This window comes from Belonocnema kinseyi, chromosome 8 (assembly GCF_010883055.1).
Source record: "Belonocnema kinseyi isolate 2016_QV_RU_SX_M_011 chromosome 8, B_treatae_v1, whole genome shotgun sequence".
Classification (NCBI taxonomy): domain Eukaryota; kingdom Metazoa; phylum Arthropoda; class Insecta; order Hymenoptera; family Cynipidae; genus Belonocnema; species Belonocnema kinseyi.
Window position 1 is genome coordinate 85,925,002 of NC_046664.1, and position 18,293 is coordinate 85,943,294.

The following is an 18,293-nucleotide window of genomic DNA, read 5'->3' on the forward strand; positions in this document are numbered from 1 at the left end:
TCTCAATATATTAAAATAAAATAAAATATATTAGAAGCCATTAAAAATTTCTTCAGACCCCTTCAAATCCTTTAGATTATTTGTAAATTTTCTGAAATTCGTGAATTTTGAAATATCTTAAAATTTCGTGAAATAATCGAAACCCATTTAAATCTGTAGAAATCCCTTCATATCCTTTGAAATCTTTTAAAATATTTTTAATTTTTTCAAAATTCCTAAAAGTCCTTTAAAAACTATAAAAATCCTTGAAAGTGCTGAAAATGTTAATCTTACAATTCCTTACAATATATTTAAATTGATTAAAAGTCATTAAAATTAATCGAAATCTCTTAAAATTCTTATATAATATTCGGAAATCCTTTCCAGTGTAACAAGTTTTATTCTAATTTATTCAATAGGTAATTCAAAAATGAATTTTTTCGTGATAAAGAGCGATTTTCGAAATTTGTTTATTTATAACTATTTATAATTTTACGCAATACATTCGTCATCATTTTTTTACATTTTACCATGCTTCAAATACTATATCAATACGACTTCTTCGATATTACTGCAAAAACATCGAAACTAGAGAAAAAAAGTTGTGAATTAAAAAGATGGTATTCTGGGTTACCACTATGCCGCAAGGGGTTATAAGCCATTAAAATTCCTTGGATTCCCTCAAAATCATTAATATTAATCATAAATCCTTTGAAATTCCATTGAAACTTTTGAAATCTTATGCAATCCTCGAAATCCTTTTAAATCCCTTAAAATTCGTTAAACTCCCGTAAAATCCTTTGAAATCCCATGAAATAATCAAAACCTCTTTAAATATTTATAAATCCGTAAAAATCTCTGAAATACTTTGAAATACTTGTTAATCTTTGGAAATCCCCTGAAATCTCTTTGAATGCCTTCAAATCTTCCAAATTCGTGAAAATTCTTGGTTATCCCATGGAATCTTTTAAAATCCTTCAGAATCTCTTGACATACTTTGAAATATTTCGAAATGTCTTAAAATACCTTGAAATTAGGGGAAATCGTTCTTAATTCCCGTAAATCTCTTAAAATTAGTCGAAATCCTTCGGTATCTTTAGAAATTCTTCGAAGTTCAGTATACAATCTCTGGAAACCTGATTAAAATCCTTGAATTCCCTTAAAATTTTGTAAAATCCCTTGTGAAAATAAGATTCTCTCTGAAATTCTACTCAATAATTTTTTCAAAGTCCTGAAATCTTTTAAAAATTTGAAATCAATGCAACGCTCGTAATTTTTTGGAAACCTTTGAAATATCCTAAAACTTTTTAGATCCTTAAAATCTTTCAAAATTTCTTGAGATCTAATGAAACTTTAAAGGGGTTCGAAATCTCGTTAGATTCTGTGAGAACTTTGTAATTCTTTAAAATACTTTGTAGTCCTTTAAAGCCCTTGAAATTTGTTTTAATACTTTCAAATCACCGGAAACATTCGAATATTTTGAAATCCCTTGAAACCTAGTTTAGAGTCAAAGGGTGGGAGGTCTCAACTTTAAAAAATCATCCAGAGTGGTTTATATAAATTATTTCCTGATTTCTTTTATATAAAGTAAATATTTTTAAAATTAAAATTAAATATTTTTTAAAATTAAAATTAAATATTTTTTTAAATTAAAATTTTTCAGATTGTACGTATTCCGTCACATACAAAATTATAAGATCCTAGTTTGCGGAGGAGACGGTACAATAGGATGGGTACTGCAGTGTTTGGATAATGTCGGTCAGGATAGTGAATGTTCGTCGCCTGCGTGTGCAATTGTTCCTCTGGGTACAGGTAACGATCTGGCTCGAGTTTTGAGGTGGGGTTCGGGTTACACTGGTGGCGAGGATCCTCTTAATTTGTTGAAAGACGTAATCGAAGCAGAGGAAATAAGATTGGACAGGTGGACCGTCGTTTTTCATCCAGAAGAAAAAGAGGACAAGTCGGGGCAATTAGTTCCCAACGCCGCAGGTAAAATAACAGTTAAATTTACCATTTTCGTTTACATAATAAATTTGGTTAAATTCCCATTTGGACGGGTTATGTTAAATAAATTTAATTTTAACTTTTCACTTTTTTATATATGATGTATTCTGTATCCCAGAATGTTGCGAGGGATTAAAAGGATCTTCTAGATATACTTTAAAGCTTAAAACTACTCAATCTGAAGAATATAAAATATTGAAAGAATTTGTTTATTCAAATATAGATATTTTCACATTTCTGTTTTTCTTCTTCTACTCTAGATAAAAGTCGTAGTTTTCAATCATTTTTAATGTATAATAGCTAATTCTATTTCTAAAAAGGTTCTTTCAAGTCTCATTTGACAGTCACTGCCTTTCACTTTTTTTTATATCTGATATGTTTTATATCTCAGAATGATCCGAGGGTTTATAGGATGTCACTATTATTCTATGCGTCTAGTCTTATTCGTCACCTTTTTATGAAAATGCTTTAGAAATTATAAGTATAATTATTTAAAGTTATTCATTTTTCGAACTAAGAAATTTTCTGCAAAATATTGAATAAAATTGTAGCAACTAGAATTATAAAGAATCTTTCGAGGAATATCATCTTCGTTCTCTTTAAAAATTTGTTGTAATTGTCCGTATACCTTTTTTTGTTAATTTTATAAATCCCGTTAAAGGTTAATTTTGTTCTTGACGGTACACTTGTAATACACCAAACTCCCGCTTTCATTCAAGTGTCGGGGGTTGCCTTCAAATTTTCTTGGACTGATTTTGGGGAGACACAAACTTAAACAGTGAGGGCCGCCTGACTCGTTTCCATTTGGAATATATATCTATATATACAATGTCGCAACCGCTCTCGCCCTACTCCCCTGAGAAACTGCGCGAGCCAGCAGTTCTAGGAAGTCTGAGAACGGGGTGACTGAAAGCGAGAGTTTGGTGTAACCATAAATTCTCTTGAAATTTCCATGAAATTCCTCGAAATTTTTTTATTTCATCTCAAAATCCTGAAAAGTGTTTAGAATTGTTTGAAATACTCTAAAATCATTGAAAATCATCGCGAAATGTTTTAAATTCTTCCAAAATTCCCTGCTGAAATCGTGAAGAATAATTTAATGAAATACCATGAAAACCCTTGAAATCTCTAGAACTTTCTTTATATCATTCCATACTTTTGAAAATCGTTTAGAATAATTTAAAACCTTTTAAATCAAGTGAAATATTTTGAAATTTTTTTAAATCTTTTAAAATCTCTTGCATTACTTAGGAATACCTTTAAATTCTTTGAAATCCTTACAAATGCTTAAAAGTTTCTTTAATTTCCTAGAAATCCCTTAACATTCATTCATAGCCTATGGAATCTCACGAAATTCCTTGAAACCTTTTGAATTACTTGTAAATCCCTGGAAATCAATTAAAATCATTAAAAATTCCTTTAAATCCTTTGAAATAGTTCAAATATCTTGAACTTGTTTAAAAACTTTGAAATATTTTGAAATTACTAATAATATTTTTTAAAATCGTTTAAAATTCTTTTACATGTTCGAAAGTCCATGAAACTGCTTCAAATCTATCGAAATTCGTTGAGATTTCCATAATATCCTTATAAATACCTTTAAAAAATCATTGAATTCCCTAGAAATATCTGGACATTTTTTGAAATCTTTATAAAACTTGGAAACTCCATGAACTTCCTTGATAGGTTTTGAAGTCCATTGAACTCTTCTAAAATCCCATAGAAAACCTTAAAATCCTTCGAAATTCCATTAAATCTCTTGAAACCATATATAATAACTGGAAATACTTGTAGATCACTTACAATTATTTTCAAAACTTCAGAATCACTTGAAGTGTTTTAAAATCCCTGCAAATTTTCAAAATCATAAGAAACCTCTTAAAATAATTTCATATACTTTTATATCTCTTGAAATATTTTTAAGTTACTGATAAGCTCATTTAAGACCTGTTGAAGTATTTTAAATTCATATGAAATCCCGAAAATTTTTTTGAAATTCCTTCTAACCTTTTGAATTTTCTAAAACTCTTGATAATCTTCTAAAATTTCTGGAGTTCTACTTCAATCTTTTGAAATCTTGTTAAATCTCATGATATATATTATAAATATATTTTTCAAAATGCTTTAAAATCTTTTATATCTTTTGAAATCATTTACAATCTTTAAACCTAGAGCACGCTCGAAATTGGAGTGGTCAACCCCTAGGAATGTTCTTAAAATTTGTAATAGGAATGCAATTGGGGTCTAAAATTTAGTTCTCGTCACGCACCAATTTGTGAGTTATAGCTTGTACGCCCATCATTCTTAAAAAATCGACGGAAATTTCGAATGCTATTTTATCAAAGTATATTAAAAAAAGAGGTTCCCAATATTTCGATTCTTAAATATAGGGTCCATGCGGTCAAATGGGCAATATCAAATTAGAAAGGTGTACTTTAACTAAGGATATTTTAAATATTTAAGAAGATTCTTGTTTCAAATTTCGCCAAAATTATTTTCAGACTCTCTACTTTTGATCGTCCCCTTCTTCAGTGATTTCAAATTTTCCGTTATTACATTATTTAGATTTAGATTATTATTGTATTTATTTTTTATTTTCATTTATTAATTAATATTTAATTGTCTAATTAAATTAAATTTTTCATTAAAATGTTTATCAATTAATTTTATTTATTTATATTTATTATATTATTATTAGATTAATTATTTAGATTTAGATTTCGGTTATTTAGATTATTTAGATTGTCCGTTTGCTTTCCATTTTGTATCATTTATAGGAATATAGATGAAAATTAAAAAAAAATTACATCCGATATGAATGTACCTCTGATATTGAAGAATTTCCTATTTCAAATTTTATTATTCAACGGATATTGAAGGAAAATGTAATATCTTCCTTCATTCCTAAAATAAACCAACAAAAGGTGGTCTATGCAGGAAAAATTCAAGTCTATGGACCAGATGGGAGATCTCAGTTTCTATAATCTTATGTTACATAAAAAAAGCTAATTACTAATTTGTTTCTCATTACAAATTTTGTCTTTACCACACTTATCCGCATCGACCCCAAACTCTTTGCTGAGCCCTTTTAACTTAGCAGGCCCTATATCGACGTATTGATTAGTGACAGGTTCGACAAGTGAAGACAACACGCAGATTCTAGTAATGAATAATTACTTCGGAATTGGCATCGACGCGGATCTTTGCTTAGACTTTCACAATGCCAGGGAGGAAAACCCAAACAAATTCAATAGCAGGTTGCACAACAAGGGAGTCTACGTAAAAATGGGGTTGCGAAAAATGGTCGGTCGAAAGCCCTGCAAAGATCTACACAAGGAAATTCGGTTGGAGGTCGACGGAAAGTTGGTGGAACTGCCGCAAGTCGAGGGGATAATAATTCTTAACATATTAAGGTGAATATATTCTAAATTCTGAATCAATACGCCCGCGATACAATTCATATTATTGACGAAATTTTCGTTTCACAGTTGGGGCTCAGGGGCAAATCCCTGGGGTCCCGAAAGGGAGGATCAGTTCAGCAAACCGAATCATTGGGATGGAATGTTGGAGGTCGTCGGAGTCAGTGGAGTTGTTCATTTAGGTCAAATTCAATCTGGCCTTCGCACTGCAACGAGGATAGCTCAAGTATGTAAAAAATAAAAATGGTCGGTTCCAAATCGAAGAGACAAAGAATTAATTCCTTGGTTTGTTCAAACTCTTGTCTTTGGACCGACAATTTTGAAGGAACTTCTGCAAAGCAAAATATTTTATTTAATTGTCTAAATGTAGGGTGGTCACATAAAAATCCACTTACACTCGGACATCCCTGTGCAAGTGGACGGAGAACCCTGGGTCCAAAGTCCTGGAGATGTGGTGGTCTTGAAGTCCGCATTGAAGGTAATTTGATCGTATGACCAGAAGCCCCATATATTCCACATAAATGAGAAATAGTTCGAAACCTGACAATGTATAACCCTCCTTTTTTTCTATTTCTCTAATTCTCTCCGAAATCTTTGCACCTTACGACCTTTGCTAAAAAAAAATGGATTTCAGAAACATTGCAGATAAGAGGCCGCCCCCTGATAAATTTGAGCGAAGTTTGCGAATGTTAGGAAATATGGCCCGCAGCGGTACAGTTCAATAATAACTTGATAAGTTATTAAATAAATATCATTTTTTAGACTCCAAAATCTCTCCTCTATTCGATTTCCCCCTTTTTAAAAGTATTTTCTCCTTTTTCCTGGTTTTCAAGTAACTTTCTCCTTTTCTCGTTTTTGTTTGTTTCAATGCGAATTATGTTAATAAAAGTAGAAACAAAATCTAACTACTTTTGATTAAAAGGTATTTCTTTTCAGTGATAATTTATCTCTTTGATTGAAAATTTAACTATTTCGTTGAAAAATCGTTTTTTTTAACTATTTTTTTCAACTAAAATGTATCTATTGGTTAATATTTATTTTTTAGCAGACAATATAACTATTTGTGTCAATATTCGTGTATTTTGTTGAAAAATAGTATCTCTTGTTAGAAAAGTAATATTTTTGGTAAAAATGTATCTTTTTATTTAAAAATTTAATTACATGAATGTGGAAATCTTTTGTTCAAATTTTTTTATTTATAATCTTAGTTAAAAATAAAGCTCTTTAGCTGAAAATTGAACTATTTTTGTTGAGAATTCTTAATTTTTGGTTGAAATATCAACTTCAACTACTTGATTAAAAATCCATTTTTTGTTGTACATTCATCCTTTTAGTTAAAATTTCATTTCTTTGGTAAAAATGTCATGTTTTTTTTTGTGAAAAAAATAACTGTTTTTGAATGAAAATTTATATTTTTGGTTTAGGATTCAAACTTTAAAAAATTGTTCCGTTGGATTCAACTGGTTGTAAATTCGTTTTTTTTTCTTTCAGGAAAAGTAATTTTTTAATTGAAAATTTCACTATTCCATTTTACGTTAAAAACTCATCATTGTTAGTTGAAATTTCATCTATTTTCTTGAGAATTTATGTATTTTGTTGAACAGTCGTATTTTTTGGTAGAATTTCACTGTTTTTTATTTTAATTAAAATACCAAATATTACATTTTTAGTTGAAAATTCACATTTTTTAGTAGAAATGTCATCTTTTTTGGTTGAAAATTCATTTTTTAGATCCAAATTCAACTATTTCTGTTGCATTTTATTCTTTTTTGTTCGAAAATTCGACCACGTGATTGAAAATGCATCTTGATAGGTTTAAAATGTAATGATATGGTTAAAAATTCAACAATTTTTCTAAAGTAATCTTCTTTAGTCAAAAATTAAATTGTTGTGTTGAAAATTCATCCTTTGGATTGAAAATTCATTTTTATGTTAAACAATTTTTGTTGTTGAAAATTTGTCTCTTTTGATTAAGCTGCAGTATATTGTCGAATGAAATCTTAGAAGTTTAAAGCCTTTGACATTTTATTTAATATGTTATCTGGATTAATTTTATTGAAAAGAATTGATTTCCCTATTTTCATGAATCATCACCCTATTTCCCCTGTTTAGAGAGCATTTTAGAATTTGAAGTCTGATATTTTAATACTTTACACTATTCTCGATACATCGTTCGTGTTTAGCCAACGGCTACGTTACTTCCAGGCTGGGGGAGAGAAAACTACCTCGTCAATGAAACGGGGTAAAGTACAACTGGGCAATTGATGGATGGGTAAACTCGCCGTGATGATCCAAAAATTATTCGCAGCAGCGGTACGTTACCCCGTTTCAACCCTTATATGCAAAGTTCTTTACTCCCAGTTTTTTCTGTATAAATACTATGTTGAAGCTATTAATCCATTAAAACCCAAAGCACACGCTTCAGATTGTCAAATGTTCGTTCTGTTACTTTGTGTCGAATAATGGGGTCCTCTCGAAATACATATATGTGGCACGTAAATATTTCGAGATAAGCATCTATATGTTTAGCTGGTAGAATCTTTTTTTAATTCATAAAAGCTCTGCGCGAAAGCAAAGCTTTATAAGGGCTGACGTCCGTCAGCGCATGCATTCCTCCCCTAATTGCACTCTACTAATGTCTCCTTATTCCTTTGTTCACTTCAGGCAACCATGTTGAAGAAAAATAAGATCAAGCGTCGGAATACAGAACCGTCGATTCTACCTACTAATGGGGAGGGGGGCAAGAGCACGGACGAGTAAACCAACAATTCTGCAGCTTGCAACTAGTCAGTTTATATTAAATTTGAATCCTTAAGAGGTTCGCGATCTTTGCCTAGACTCCTCGACACTATAGGGATCAATCCCATGTGGATGAGGAGTTTCGGACCGATCGTACTAATTAAGGAGGACCTCTGCAGCTGCGGGGTCAATCCGGTCAATCCTCTGCGCATGAGACCTTTTCTATCTATTTCCAAGCTCCTTCATTGGTCCTTCGGCCAAATGCAATTTAAGCTTCTCGTAACATTTGAACTGCGTAGCAACTAGGATGGTCCAAACATTTTCAAAATTTATATTCCAGATTGAAACCTACTTTTCTGTAAACTTTTTAAAACATTTTAGCAGTTCTCTTTGTTTTTCTCGGAGTGTCTAGTGTATCTTCAAAAAAGATATTGTTGATGAAGCTGGATTCCTTAGAAATTGATACTTCTTTCGGAATTATACAAATAATTTTCCGCGAATATGTTATTAAAAACAATGCAGTGATTTATATACTGGTTTTGGGTACCCTAAAGTATTTTTGAGAATTTTCCCATAATTTTTATTACGCTTTTAGTTTAGATTTTAAAATTGTTTGATTCAAAAAATACAATGTGGTAAAAGATTTTTTGAAATATCTGTATTGTGTCTTGTTTTTTTGCACTAAATTGTAATTAGGTGTTTAAGTGTTTGAGTTAAAAAATTCAAGTTAGCAAGCCCAATATTTAATATAGGGCATGCCATTTTTTTAAAGCCGCATTATTCAGCAACTTTATTTCTGGTGTTTTTTCTTGCTTACTGATTCCAAACACATTTTCAAATTCCATAAGTCTAGTATGTTCGAAGCATTTTTATTGATAGACGCATTATTCCGAAACTTGTTATTGTTTTTTTTAGTCCACTGAATTCGAATCAGTGATAAACATGTTGTAATTCCAAAAATACAAGATGGTGAGTCAAATAGGGGGCCAAAAAAGTTTAAAACCAATTTTTTTATGAGATTTTTGGTATAGTTTTGGTAAACGTTTTTTGAGAGGGAAGACTATAGTTTTACCGGTTTTTTGTTATCTCTGAGTACAAATTGTCAATCGAAATGTTTGAATTTTTCATATCTAGTAAAATGGACGGATTTTAATTAAGTAGTCTTTAGTTTAAAAATCCAAGATCATCGATATAATAAGGGACGAAGCAAAGCTTTAAAATACTTAAATTATTCTAAAAAATTTTGAATTCCAAAAATCCAAGATTGCGGAAGTAATACAGTTCTATAAAAATAATTGTTTTATGTTTGTTCATGTATTAAATAATTTGCAATCTATAACCCCCTGAATACCCAGTTTCAAAGAATTCGTCTTTAAGAAACAATCTCTGTGCACAAATATAAATTTAATTGCTTTAGAAACTGATGCCCCGAATCAAATAACCGGTTATAGACACAAGTTCCAAATGGTGTAAAATTGGGTCATCCAGGCTTTACAGTCATTTCCCTATTCTCCTTTTTTCGTATTTTTCAAAAAGTTCCTCTATTTTTCATACTTACATATCAAATCCCGATTTTTCGATTTTCTAAAACCTTGAAGCAGAAACTTCTTTCTTGTGGTGAGATGTTATTCTGTTTTTTTTTTCAGATTAAAAAAAATATTTAAAGGTCTCTAAAGTTGCTTTGGTGCCCGATATGAGACTTTTATAAGTTAATAATTTTTTCAAAGTTTTAAATGTTTCTTTAATTAAATCATAAACTTCGCATTAAAAATTAAAAGTATTACTTCTTAAGAAAGACATAAGATTTATTAAAAATTGTCGGCCTTAGAAAAACAAATCATTTCATCTATAATCTGCACATTACTAAAAAAAAATCCATTCATTGTAAAAATCCTCTCTTGTTCTTAGATTTCCTAGAGACTTGGGCCATCCTAATATTCGTGCATCCCTCCGACTGTAGAACATTTTTAGCAATCCTTTAAACATTTCTTTATCTGTAATGTTCTCCATATAAGTAGTAAGGGATGTCCCTTACTACTCATATTATATATTATAAATCCCGCATATTATTTGTAATTTCTGAGTTCTGGTGTTGCGAGCAAGATGTTACAAGTATTTTCGTCGCTGAATTATTGTGGATCGTTCCTTTGTACGTCTCCCTGATCCTTTCCCTTCCTAGGCGACGATGCTGAAGAAGATGAAGGGAAAAATGAAGAGGCGGAATACAGAATCCAGTATGCAGTCGTCGCTTCAGGCCGCATCATCCAACGATCCAGATTCTGAAGTCTTCTGAATACAAAGCTTATTGCTCCAGGAGGTTGTATATCATCAAAAAGCGAGAAATCATTTTTTCAACACTCGCAAGTAAGAAGCTACAAAGTATGAATGTCGGTGACGTTAATCAGCCTCACAATCGATGATGGTGACTGGTAACAAAAATACTGGCCAAGCGCAGTGTCGAGTTAATTTAAGTACTTAATTAAAATTTACAGCGCAGCGAAGTTACTTGTATCAGAAAGCCGAAGGAATTCAAATTCGACGAGAATTGATGAATCGTGCGCCCATTATTTTGGTTTGTCTGTCGCTAGAAACGAAATAGATCTCATTTTCAGGAGCTAATGATTTTAGCACTGTGTATAGCTTTGCAAGCGATATTTAATATTTTTTTAGTCTTCTAGTCTGAAATTATAATTACTAGACATCGACAGGCGTTATTATTACAAACTAAAAATGGAAAAAAAATTAAAAAAGAAAAACCAGAGGCAGTATTGAGAGTGAGCTTATCCATGTTCTGTTGAATTGCATTTAAGTTTCCAGCTTGTTACTTCGAAGAAAGAAGAGAAGCGAACAAAGTAAACTGTAATGTATATTACGTTTCGTATGGTATTTTACCAATTTACAGGATTATCATGATATGGTTGCTCGTATCATGATGTAAAACATAATGAAGAGAAGTCGGTTGTTATTAATACATTATTATATGAAATATTTATGATTAAATATTAATATATTATATATATTTACATAATATTGTATTAGTATTACAGTTTTCATTTATGACGATCGTTGTCGAATCTGACTGCCGAGGCAGTGCTGGAACTAAACTAAAGTACACCAGTCGCAGTCAGAATTTCTTAGGTGAGAATTAAACTAATGAAAACGATTAATGTAATTATGAGAAGGGCCGAGTCGCAGTCGTCGAGTCGTTTCTCGAATGTGACGATTAATTATTATAGGTGGCGAGGAAACGTCTCGAGGACGCGACGCCCTGATTGGCTCTCGTGAATTTCTTTCAGTAAACCACTTGAAAAATTTGCCCGAGTCATTTATATAGACTACACATTCCACTGGAACGTGGCGACAGAGTATGTACATTTATAAACAATGCCAAAGAATTTTAATGCGCTAACTCATTTCGGCGTTCCGACGCGTCGAGAAACAAAAATAAACGCGATTACACGAATCGGATCCGCAAAATCTCAAACCCAGCAGCACAGAGACTTCGAGATCAGAGCAAGTGGAGGAACCAATGGCATTTTTTTAGAGTGTAGCTGGCTGTGCATTCGGCTCGCAGAGAAAGTTTCGGTGCCAAAAAGTTGTAAATAATGATAATATTAATAATTATATTAAATCTAGAATGTAAGTTCAGGGAGGACCGAAAGGCGAAACCTGTGGAGCGAAAGGCGACCGAATGTTGCAGACGTCAGGCAATTCTAGATATAAAAATTTAGGGGACAGCGGTGGGAGTCGAGTGTTCTGTGCTGCGAGGCTTTGGCCGAAAAACTGAGATAAACAACCTTTGATATGTAAAGTTATAGAATCAAAGGAACCTCGTCATACAAAAAACTTAGTTTGTGTTTTAAAGCGCTTATAGAATGCGCACTTGCACTTAGACGACTAATTAAATCCTTTAGAAGAAAGCCTGAATGTCTTAAAAATATTCAAGTTAATATTGTGAAATTATTCACCATCGACTAAATTCAAGGGGAGACCCTCATGTCCGGATGATTGAGAGGCCTCCCTTCTCGAACCTGCCGCCCGTGTACGGGGCTCAATCACTAGTGCTCCATATCCGGTGCCCCGAGCGCAAGTGGGACACTCGCGGCAGATTTGCGAATCGACACGTTTGTTTTTCTGACCAAACTGTAATACTGTAATATTTTCAGTTGCATAAAAATAGACAAGGTCTAAGCTAATATGTACAATCTAAGAATAATAAATCAATGTGCTATAATACAGCTTGTTACATTTTTGTAACTCATTATTTCATCGATCAAATTAAATTACGAGGACTTTTTGCAATCTTCCATCCTAACAAGAAAAGTCGTAACTACATTTAGGATGATTCCCCTGTCAACCTAACCGAAATTGGGATGGCAAGGGACTCATCCAAAATGTAGTAATTGCTTTTAATTCTTTTGAAATTCCTTAAGCTATCTTTTAAAATCTGTTGAAGTCTTATCAATTATTTTAACACATTTTAAATTCCTTTAACGTCTTTTGAATTCTTTAACATTTTTGTTAATTACGATGAATTATTGTGGATTCTATTGAATTTCTTTGGATACTTTTGAAATCAGCTAAAATTTAGATAAGCTGTGTTCATCTCGACTTCAACGAATTCCATTTATTTAAATTACCACTTAAAATCTACACTATAAAATAACGCCTGCTACGTTTTAAACGAGTTTTCTTTAAATCTGAATTAGTTCAAAATGACTAACTAACCAAAAAGTCTATGCCTCTTTCACTAAGTTATTATTCGTAGTTAAATACCCAGTTAAACTAACACGAATTATTCTAAATTCCATATAAAGTTCATCTGAATACGCTTTATCTCTACTGCATTTAGGTAAATTTTTGTTGATTCTATGGGTGGTTTTAACATTTTAATTCACTTGAATTTTCAAAATTATTTTGATTCTTTTAAATTATTTAAAGCTGAATGATAGCATGCCTGACCCGATAAGAAGTCTTGCATTAAAAAGTATTGAAAAATTGCATTCATCCAGTAGTAACGTGAGAAATATTGAATACTTCTGGATCCCGTTTTTGTCCTCCCGTTTTGAATCTCCACAGCAATTGAAGTTAGCTCTTAAATTGAATACTTTTCTGTACCTAGCGCCAAAAATATTTTTCTGAACACCACAAAGCAACCAATCAATAGAAAAATTTTAATCCCTTTTAATTTAAAAAAATTTTTCACTTTCATTTACTGTTTTTCGAATAATAATGAGGTAAAAAGTTCTTTAAAACATAACACCAGTCATTTTACGATGTCTGTATTAATTCCCAAACATAAGGTTCGGGTGAAAAATAATTTTTTGAATTTTTAATAATTTTATATTTTTGTAATTGATAATATTTGAACAAAACAAACATTTTACGATAAAGATATGTATTCTTTTATACAATCCTACTAGATTTTGCAAATTTTATGCTTTTGGAGCGCGTTCTGATGCTTCAAACGAAAATTTTGTTTTTAATTTAATAGTGGTTACTTCTGACAGCTTCGATCGGCTTTAAAAGGGATTGAAATCTTATAATTTTCGCCGCCTAATGAGAATTAAAAAACTAAGGACTGAAACGACATTCTTAGGGATTAAAATTTTCTAATACTTTTTAATGCAAGGCTTTTTACCGGGGAGGGTCTAACCGACAAAATTAGATGTTTTAACTTAAAAATTTAAAAAATCGAGTACACATCTTGACGAGACGATTTTTTCATAATCTCCCTTTTTAAAGCATTGTAAGCATGCCATATTGGCAGACTGAATTTGCGCTTAGTGCCCTGTGCGCATGCGTAGTTGCATAAAGCGGGATAGCTGATAACGACTGACTGCATTTTCTAAAAACCTCATACTATTTTTTAATAACACTTTTTTGCATCGATTCAGTAACTGAGATGCTAAAAAGTAGACTGTCACTAATTTAAATTGAATTTTCTTTTATCACAGTCAAAATGTGAGAAAACGTGCCCGCCCCTCGAGCGATAAAAGTCCCCTCTCCATCTTATTAAAACTTAATACAATTTTTTATCATGTTGCAATTGATTTAACGTGGATTTGTTATTCTAATAAATATAAATTTTTATTCTGAAAAAACTATGTTGACAGATTTTATGACCTAAGGTTACTTAATCTAACAGTTGAGAGCATTATATATTTCCAACAATCCCACTTGCTATCAACTCGTCTGCGTCTAAGCCTGGTCGAGCTTCATCATCTGCATCTCATAATTGTAGAAAATTTTTGACAGAAACCCAAGTCAAATAATAGGTGTCGTAGCCATGTAGTCTCTTTTCCCGTTTTCGCTAAACCAATATACTCAGCATCTGTTGTATTTTGAGCAACCAATTGGTGTTTCTTTGAAATCCAAGTTACAGCTGCATCGCCAAACAAAACAAAAATACCCAGCAGTTCATCACAAAAACAGTCAAGGTTGGTTCTTTTCTCCGTTTATCATATATTATTTTCATATCGCAGTTTGATTTTAAATAGCGATACATTCTCTTGCCTTGCCCTCCAATGTCCCATACCAGGATTCTCCAGAAGATGTGAAACTTTTGATACAGCAAAAGCAATATCAGAGTGACTAACTAAAGCAGCATACTTCAAGCCTCCAACTGCTTCCCGACAAGGAATGCCAGTCATCTTAAAAAAACATTCTTTACTTGTTGGCGACATGGTTTTCGTAAATTTAGTATGTTTCTATCAATCTGAAGTCCTATGCAGTACTTTGCTTCCTCTTCAGTAATAACAAATTCGACTTTTAAATCTTGTAAAACGGAACATATTTTTTTCTTCGATGTCGAAATTACAAAACCGTTATCTACATATAAAGCCAAAATTGTGAAAGAGTCCGATTCTTGAGAAACATACAAACTGATCTTTGAGACTTCGAGTTAATTATAACGTTTTAAGAAATCATTAAGTTTCTTATTCCACTGGCGAGGTATTTGTTTAAATCCGTCAATCCCCGTTTGCAAATGGCATGCTCGTCCTGTATTATCCTTATAATCTTTTGTATGTTACAGATAAATGTCAAAATCTATATCACCATAGAGAAATACAGTCTTGACGTCAAATAGGGTTATTTCGCGATTTTAGATATAATACTTTTTTAATACATAATTTTAATCTGAATCGAAGGTGCGTTATATATTTTTTTCTTTTCTGTCGTTCAGCAGAAAAAAATTATTAAAAATTCAAGGCGGTAAAACACTTATTCAAATTGATATCACGTGAGTGTCACGCGACTCAGAGGTTCTAATTATCTATCTATGTGACGATGTAAAACTCATGATAAAGAGGTTAGGCCATAGTCTGCTGTCAATTCTGACTATTTTGATTTGATAGCTTTATTTGTTAAGGTTTATTTGAGAAAAAAAGTTCTCCTGTTGTAATATTTGTTTTAAGAGTCAGTAGTATGTTGCAGGAAAACAATAAGTGGAATTATTGACACATTTTAAAATCGTACATAGTTACGAATTGTTCAGTATTTATGACTACATTTAAATACTTTTTCAATGAATTCTTTATACAAACGTTTTTGTTTTAAATGCTTTTATAATGTTTATAATGTTTTTTAAACAATATTTTGCGACTTCTATTTTAGATGTGCATATAACCAAAAGAAAACATCGGCACAGAAAAGGATATTTGAGAATCACTGACACGTGATCTGTGATTGGTGGAAAATCCGACCCCTTTGTCGTCAAAGGGGCCCTCCAATCGACATCGTGATAGAAAGTTCATATTTCAACATTAAATTAAAAATAGTTAACAATATGTATAAAATATTTAATGGGCGTTTTTATAATTAGAATTTTATATACTATAAGATCCATTTATTGGAAAAATAATATCTGACTTTGGAAACAACCCTATTGCTTTAATTCCATATTTTATGAGCAATCACCGCTGTAACGGTTCTAATAGAATCATATCTTATAAGAGACGCAAAAGTTTTTTCGTAGTCAAAACCTTTACGATGAATGTAGCTCTTTGTTACAACCCTAGACTTTATACCTTTTAACTGCTCTAGAAAAATCTTTTTTAATCTTGAAAATCCATTTACATTTTATTGTTTTAATATCCAGCGGCAGTTTAATAAGTTTCCATGTATTGTGCTCTATCAATTATGAAAATTCTTCATCCATAGCTCTTTTCCATTCTTTTTATTCCAAACAAGTTGGTTCTTCTTCGTAAGATCAAGGTTCATTTAATGTTGAACCAGCCATCAGAGCGAATAAAGAAACTGCAGGACGCTGCCTTCTGTGAAACAATGCATGAGTTTCAAAGGGCGTTTCTTCTGTTTTTGAATTTTTTGGCCCCCAGGTCCTTTATTGCTATTTTTTTTTCTCAGCTGTTGATGTTTCGATCATATAATTTTCAAACCCAAAGAAATCCAAAGATTGTTTTGTTCATGATTTATATTGACGAATTCTTCTTTCTTCTCTTCTACTATGTCCAAAAGTTGAATTAATTTTTTTGCTGGAACTTCATGAAAAATAATAAGCCTGGAGAGAATAATTTTGTTTGTTTCAGAATTCCAAAGAAACAAAATTATAGTTGAATCATCATGACCAAAAAATTTCCTTTGCTTTACTTTCAGCTCCCACTTTTTAGTTTGATTTTCTCAAGTACGTAACCATATGAAACTGCACCAAACATTATAAGATGTGAAACATAAGGTTTTTACGAAAGTACATTTCATAGGGCGTTTTTGTTGTTTATTTCCTAATAGACCAGGAGATAGACCGCTCACTTGCACTGACAATACGTGTATAATAAAATTATCGATTTGTAAGAAAAAATTGATATTTCCGAACGATTAATTAGCGTATGAAAAATGGTGTTTGTGAAACTTTGAGAAAAATTAGTCGGTGGAAGCTAATTGGCTTACGATTTCCGGGTGTATGAAACCTTGATATAATTAATGAAACTTGTACAAAAACTTCTATAAACAAGTAGTTCGTATATGTCATTTTACAGAATTATTATTTTTGATATGTAAATCATGAAAAATGCCTTGTAGTACAAACTTTATATGGTCAAATGTTAACACAATCTTTGGCATACGTTTCAGACTTGTATAACCTTATGAAAAAACAATTTGAATGTTGCAAAAATTATATAATTTTTGAACAATTAATTATCGTATGCCATTTACTTGTTCACGAAATTTATAACAAAAAATAATGGTCTAACGACGGGCATACGAATTCAGCGTGTACAATACGTTTTATAACAATAATAAAGTAAATAGAAAAATTGCCTTAATCCATAGCGTGCTCTGTATTGGCTTACCATAGAGCGGGGCTATTTGCACATGGTGTGTCTAATATGTACAACTCACTTTAAGTATATTTTTAATTATGATAATGTGGATCAAAATAATTATAATTAGTTCAAAGGAGATGAAATTTCGAAGATTGGCGGGCAGTACGATTTGTCTGGTTCAGTAACATATGATATTTGCTAAGTTTTTAGTTTCGTTTTTGAAAAGCTTATTTGAAACAATCTCGCAATAATTGGTAGTTTTCTAAATATAACTGTATGAAATATGTGCATACCTGTCAGAACCCTAGTCTCACTTTTAATTTTACATTGTTTTCTAGGAGAAATTCAGGTTTGTGTTAAACAAATTATAGTTTAATCTTAATTCTATAAATAGGATTTAAGTATAAATAAATTATTTTATATAATGTGAAACATAAGAAATGATTCCGAAATATAGAAATCATTTATTTTTCTTCAAAATTGTTCGGGCCGCGTGCTGGTTGGCCACAGTTGGCGTGCAATTCAAAATGGATACTAAAAAGAATTCTTGTAATTAAAATGAATAGTTATTATAAAATGCACAATGATGTGTGTAAACGGTTAGTTAGTAAATATATGTGTTATACATTATTGTCTTAACTGAAATCAACAGTTTTTAAAATTATTATTTATTCTAATTACACGATGTTTTTAGTACCATTTTTGAATTGCGCGCCAAATTCGGCATACGCGAATTTATTATTCAATTAAACCATTATTTCATCATTGTTAAATACGAGGGTAGTTCAATAAGTCCTTAGAATGACCAACATATGGCGCGCGAATCGCTCCAAATCATCTGTTTTCAGTCAGCACCACTCCCGACTAG

At 31.5% G+C, this 18,293-nt stretch overlaps 1 protein-coding gene across 6 annotated transcripts in view; it reads left to right on the forward strand.

The window, feature by feature from the left end:
* LOC117177806 (diacylglycerol kinase theta) overlaps positions 1-12,375 on the forward strand; it is an 86,703-nt gene extending 74,328 nt beyond the window's left edge. For 3 of the 6 annotated variants that reach the window (XM_033368743.1, XM_033368746.1, XM_033368747.1), the window contains 5 exons: positions 1,643-1,968; positions 5,108-5,396; positions 5,472-5,628; positions 5,773-5,880; positions 10,321-12,375. In XM_033368743.1, the coding sequence (XP_033224634.1) occupies positions 1,643-1,968; positions 5,108-5,396; positions 5,472-5,628; positions 5,773-5,880; positions 10,321-10,434 (994 nt within the window). In that variant the 3' untranslated portion in view covers positions 10,435-12,375. Of the gene's footprint in view, positions 1-1,642; positions 1,969-5,107; positions 5,397-5,471; positions 5,629-5,772; positions 5,881-8,066 lie in introns of all 6 variants that reach the window. The other 3 variants (XM_033368745.1, XM_033368748.1, XM_033368744.1) reach the window with 2 other exon arrangements.
* The last annotated feature ends 5,918 nt before the right edge of the window (positions 12,376-18,293 follow it).